This window comes from Salvelinus sp. IW2-2015, unplaced genomic scaffold (genome assembly GCF_002910315.2).
Source record: "Salvelinus sp. IW2-2015 unplaced genomic scaffold, ASM291031v2 Un_scaffold2270, whole genome shotgun sequence".
In the NCBI taxonomy this organism is placed as follows: Eukaryota; Metazoa; Chordata; class Actinopteri; order Salmoniformes; family Salmonidae; genus Salvelinus; species Salvelinus sp. IW2-2015.
In genome coordinates, this window is record NW_019943597.1 from 6,027 (window position 1) to 12,209 (window position 6,183).

The window sequence follows — 6,183 nt, forward strand, 5'->3', positions numbered from 1 at the left end:
TGCCTCCCCCATAGCCCTGAGGGACCACTAATAATAACATCTGCGTAGTTAAGTATAACTTACTTATATACTATTATTGTTATTACTATATATTGTTGTTTATCATTCCAAATAGTATGGATGTGGGTAATGTAATGACAAGCAGTTTATGATGTGTGGATAGTTATTAGTGGTAATGATGATAGTAGTTGTAGTAATGATGTAATGGTAGATGACCGTTATTTAGTTATAAGTTATTTATAGGTTATTTTCCATATTTCGATTTATATATTATTACATTCGACTATTGACTGTTACCATTTATTGTTATTGTTTATAATTTTATTACAATGTATATTGTATACATTGTTGCTTTGGCAATATTGACACAATGTTTTTCATGCCAATAAAGCAGCTTGAATTTCAAATTGAGAGAGAGAGGGACGAGAGAGACAGAGAGAGAGAGGGCGGGGGGGGAGAGATGGGGAGAGAGAGACAGAGAGACAGAGGGGGCGGGGAGGAGAGAAAGGAGAGGAGAGAGAGGGGATGAGGAGAAAAAAAGCATTATCGTGGGTCCTGTGTAGATGTAGGTGACTGTCATGTGTTCCTGTGTCTGTACCTGTCTAACAGGCTGTTATATAGGACACAGGTGACAGGGTTCTCATGGCTGGTGACTCTCCTCCCCTCCTCTCTCTTGACTTCCATGAGGAGGAGCAGACTGTTGAAGGAGAGGAGGAGACGTGAGCGCTCCTCACTGAGGAACAGAAGAGTGTGACAACTCCTCCTGTGTCTTGGGAAGACGCCAGCGACACACCTGAATACACAACTGACTGGCCACATCCCACAACCTCAGCACCTGAGAGAAGATAGAGAAGTTGTCTTAAAGTATTCAACACGCATGTAGAAATAAGTCTCATCGTCATCATTTAGAAGAAGTCATACTCATCTAACGCACGTCTTTGACACATAAAACATCCCAATACTACACACAGTCTCCACTTCTCTTCTCTCCTTCTCTCTCCACCTTGTCGTTGAGAAAGCTATCAGCTGTTTAATCTTCATTAAGTCTCATCTTCATCATTTAGAAGAAGTCATACTTCATCTAACGCACGTCTTTGACACATAACAACATCCCAATACTACACACAGTCTCCACTTCTCTTCTCCTTCTCTCTCACCTTGTCSTTGGAGAAGCTGATCAGCTGTTTCTTGCCCACTATGAAGCGTACGGCGGTAACACTGCTCATGTGACCTCTGAGTACACCCACTGGTTTAGAGATCACATAGGGGTTCCACAGCAGTACCTTGTTGTCTATACCTGCGGTGGCTGCAACCAATCAGAGAGAAGGATGTTAGTGCCTGCATTGGTTCCAACCAATGAGAAGTAAGGATAGATATTATAACTTGGTAGGACTTGTGAGTGCCTATCAAATTCATCCCAGAGTGATGGTCCAGGTCATTGGTTCCTTTCTCCGTGTGGAAGGCGGTGACTCTGAGAGGCTCGCCCTCTTTCTCCCTCCAGCCAATCACCATGCTACTCTGGGGGCTGGTGCTGCACGACAACAATGCCTCCAGAGAGCCCAGGAAACGCACTGCAGGAAACAGGAAGTACAGGTGTAAGATGAGGTGTTTTATGAGTAGAAAGAGGTGAGTAAAGTGACGAGGAGAGGGGTGAGGAGAGAGGGAGAGGAGGAAAGAGGATGAAGGTGAGGAGAGAGGGAGAGGAGGAAGATAACCAGTGGATAACCAGCTAGATATATTGACTAAGCTGCCCTACATACAGAGAGCAGAGAGCTTTCAAATCATGTTTTTATTTCAGCTGACATACATACACAGAGACAGGTTTACTGTCAGACGCAGTGTGTCATTTCACGAACAGGATGGGTGATGAGAGTGTAAAATGAGCATCATCAAAAATAACATGAGTTCAGTTGGAGTTTGTTCTCTGTTGACTGTGAGAAGTCATGCGGCATCCATCTATCCCTCTCTCATCTCTCCCTTCCTCTCTCTCTCTCTTTCATCTCTCCCTTCCTCTCTCTCGCCACCTCTCTCTCCCTCTTTTCCAAATGTCCTCTCACTTTCCCCCTCTGTTCTATTTCTCTCTCTCTCTATTCTGTCGTGTCTGCCTTTCTCTTCTCATCTCTCCTTCTCTTCTTGCACTCTCCTCTCTTCCACTGTCCTCTCACTCCCCTGTTTATTTCTCTCTCTCTCTCTGTCTCTCTGTCTCTCTGTCTCTCTCTGTCTCTCTCTGTCTCTCTTCTGTCTCTCTGTCTCTATCGGTCTCTCTCTCTCTTGTCTCTCTCTTCTCTTGTCTCTCTCTTCTCTGTCTCTCTCTCTCTTCTTGTCCTCTCTCTCTCTCTCTCTCTCGTCTCTCTCTCTTGTCTCTCTCTGTCTCTCTCTCTCTGTCTCTCTCTCTCTCTTGTCTCTCTCTCTCTGTCTTGTCTCGTCTCTTGTCTCTCTCTCTCTCTCTCTCTCTGTCTCTCTCTCGTCTCTCTGTCTCTCTCTCTCTTTCTCTCTCTCTCTCTTGTCTCTCTCTGTTCTCTCTCTGTCTCTCTCTCTCTCTGTCTCTCTCTCTCTGTCTCTGTCTCTCTCTCTCTCTGTGTCTCTCTCTTCTCTCTCTCTCTCTCTCTCGCTCTCTGTCTCTGTCTCTCTCTTCTCCTGGTCTCTCTCTCTCTCTTGTTCTCTCTCTCTCTCTCTTTCTCTCTCGTCTCTCTCTCTTCTCGTCTCTCTCTCTGCTCTCTCTCTCTTCTTGTCTCTCTCTGTCCTCTCTCTCTCTCTCTCTCTCTGTCTCTCTCTCTCTCTCTCTTGTCTCCTCTCTCTCTCTTGTCTCTCTCTCTCTCTTCGTCTCTCTCGTCTCTCTCTGTCTCTCTCCTCTCTCTCTCTCTCTCTCTCTTGTCCTCTCTGTCTCTCTCGTCTCTCTCGTCCTCCTCTCTGTCTCTGTCTCTCTCTGTCTTCTCTCCTCCTGTCTCTGTCTCTGTCTCTCTCTCTCTTGTCTCTCTCTGTCTCTCTCTCCTCTCCTTGTCTCTCTCTCTCTGTCTCCTCTGCTCTCTTCTCTCTCTCTGTCTCTCTCTCTCTGCGTCTCTCTCTCTCTGTCTCTGTCGTCTGTCTCTCTCTCTCGTGGTCTCTCTCTCTGTCTCTCTCTGTCTCCTCTCCTCTCTCCTCTGTCTCCTCTGCTCGCCTCTCTCTCTTGTCTCTCTTCCTCTCTCTCTTGTCTTCTCTGTCTCTTCTCGTCTCTCTCTGTCTCTGTCTCTCTCTCTCTCTGTCTCTCTCTCTCTCTCTTGTCTCTCTCTCTCTCTCTCTCTGTCTCTCTCTCTCTCTCTGTCTCTCCTCCTCTGTCTCTCTCTCTCTCTGTCTCTGTCTCGGTTTGGGGATATGATAAACCCTCATGTCTAATCATCAACAGCCACTGTTTCTGAACTTCAGAAGAACACCCCACTTTGCACCCCAGAGATACACACACACACACACACACACACACACACACACACACACACACACACACACAGAATATAAATATACACAGCACACACATAGACACGCATGCACAGATGCACACAGGAACACAACACACTCTGCCTGTAAAATGTCAATTAGCAAATCCCTTTTATGTTCCCCTGTCATCTCCTCTGTTCCCTTTTGTTGTTATTTATTGTTTGTTGTTGTGGTAACACTTTTACTTGGCACCCAGCATCATAACACTTTATAATATGTCATAACACTTTAACACGGTCAAACCATGTCATATATGTACCATACACCATACATTCTAGTATACACGATCGTCAACCATGGTCATAATATGTATAACACTTTATTACACGGTCATAACCATGTCATAATAGTCATAACACTTTATACACGGTCATAACATCAATGCTACATACAGGTCAAACCATAATAATTCATAAACACTTTTATACCACGTTCATACCATGTCATAATATGTCATAACACTTTAAACACATCACTAACCATGTCATAAATGTCATAACACGTTCATAATCATGTCATAATATTGTCCATAACACTTGATACACGGTCATAACCATGTCATAATATTTCATAACACTTTATAAACACAAGTCATAACTCATGTCATTAATATGTCATAACACGTTCATAATTCATGTCATAATATGTCACAACACTTTATACACGTGTGCATAACCATGTCATATATGTCATAACACTTTAAACACATCATAAACATGTCATAATATGTCATAACACTTTCAATAATCATATCATATATGTCTATAACACTTTATACACGGTCTAAACCATTGTATAATATTCCATAAACACTTGTATAACACAGTTCAAACCATGTCATAATATGTCATAACACGTTCATAATCATGTATAATATGTTCACCAAACACCTTATAACACAGTCATACCCATGTCATAATTGTCATAAACATTAAACACCAGGTCATGAACCATAACAAGCATTCCACTAATGACAACGCTAAACATGCGATTGACCAACAAAATTTGAGCTGTACACGTATCCGTCATTAACAGCTAACCGGTCATAGACACGTTCTAACACTGTCATAACATCGGTCATAACACGGTCATAAACACGGTCATAACACGTTAACTGTCATAACACGGTCATAACACTGTTTAACACGATAACACTGTCTAGTAACACGTCATAACACGGTCATAACAACGAAATCTATAACAGCGTATACCGGTCATAACACTGTTATAACCCGACGGCATTGACATAACACATCGATACAACCGTCTAACACGATCACGTTCATAACACGTGTCATAACACGTCCATACGAGTATAACACTGTCAGATACACTTAGCGCGTCATAACCACTGTTATAAACACGTCATAAACACGGTCATAACACTGTCATAACACGTCATAACACGGTCATAACACGGTCATACACAAACACGGTCATAACACTGTTCATAACACGGTCATAACACGGAACTGTCATAACAGTCAACATCATCATATTAACCTGTTGCGTTATTTTCTGGGCGGTCATGACAACGACATAAAAGTGAAAACCTACCACACAGGCAAAACATTTCCATTCACACCATAGCCTTCGGGATTGTTAACATAACACTAGCCATAACACTATCATAGGCCTACGTGTCAACAGTACGTTTTATGTTATATAACATTTTCTGAAATTGACCATATTAAACATATCATGTAATTGTGCACACATTGATGTCAGACATGCACCACCCCAATGCTCTGTTGCTGATGACTGGGTGAACGCAGGAGCAGATTTCAGGAACAGGACAGAACACCCTCTTTTTGACTGATGACTGATATAAGGCCTGTACCTGATAGCCTGTCTGGCTTATATGATTATGATGGTTATAATGCTTCTTGACAAATGTTTATAATGTGTATTTTCTTAGTCCAAGTAAAGTGACACAGGATGGTCATAATGCTCATAAAGTGTATTTTGTTTCCAAGTATTTTAAAATATGATTTAAAAAAAACATGAATATAAAGAATTCATTACAACAACAAAGGATTAAGTAACAAACGTTCAACCGAAAGGTAAACTTCTTGGCAGGGAATAAACTAATTTGAATAAATGTGGGTTGACACTCTGATGTAGGTGTCATAACCAGCCATAAAATAAGCAATAGATGTCACAACAGGTGTAAATATATGTGTTATGACAGCTGTTATGACGAGTTATGTGTTATGACATGGTAATGACATGTTATGACATGGTTATGACTGTTTATGCAAGTTATGTCAGCTATTATGACATGTTATGACATGGTTATGACGTGGTATGACATGTTGACGTGTTATGTGTTATGACATGGTAATGACGTGTTATGACATGGTTATGACGTGTTATGTGTTATGACATGTTATGACATGTTATGACGTGGTATGACATGTTGACACGTGTTATGTGTTATGACATGGCTATGACGTGTAGACATGGTTATGACGTATTATGACATGTTATGATGTGCTAGGACATGGTTATGACATGTTATGACTTGTTATGTGTTATGCCATGGTTATGATGTGCTAGGACATGGTTATACATGTTAGGTAGTAGACATGGTTATGACGTGTGACATGGTTATACGTTAGGACATGGTTTATGACATGTTATGACGTGTTAGGACATGGTTATGATGTGTTATGACATGGTTATGACATGTATGATGTAATCTCTCTCTTT

General features: G+C 41.7%; 1 protein-coding gene across 1 annotated transcript in view; it reads right to left on the reverse strand.

Annotated features, from left to right (window-relative positions):
• The window catches only part of LOC112073467 (cilia- and flagella-associated protein 337-like), a gene marked incomplete at its 3' end in the record, with an annotated part of 24,067 nt that overhangs the window by 5,031 nt on the left and 12,853 nt on the right, over window positions 1-6,183 (reverse strand). The window contains 4 exon segments of the mRNA XM_070440156.1: window positions 599-792; window positions 794-835; window positions 1,158-1,306; window positions 1,404-1,747. Of these exon segments, the coding sequence (XP_070296257.1) occupies window positions 599-792; window positions 794-835; window positions 1,158-1,306; window positions 1,404-1,747 (729 nt within the window).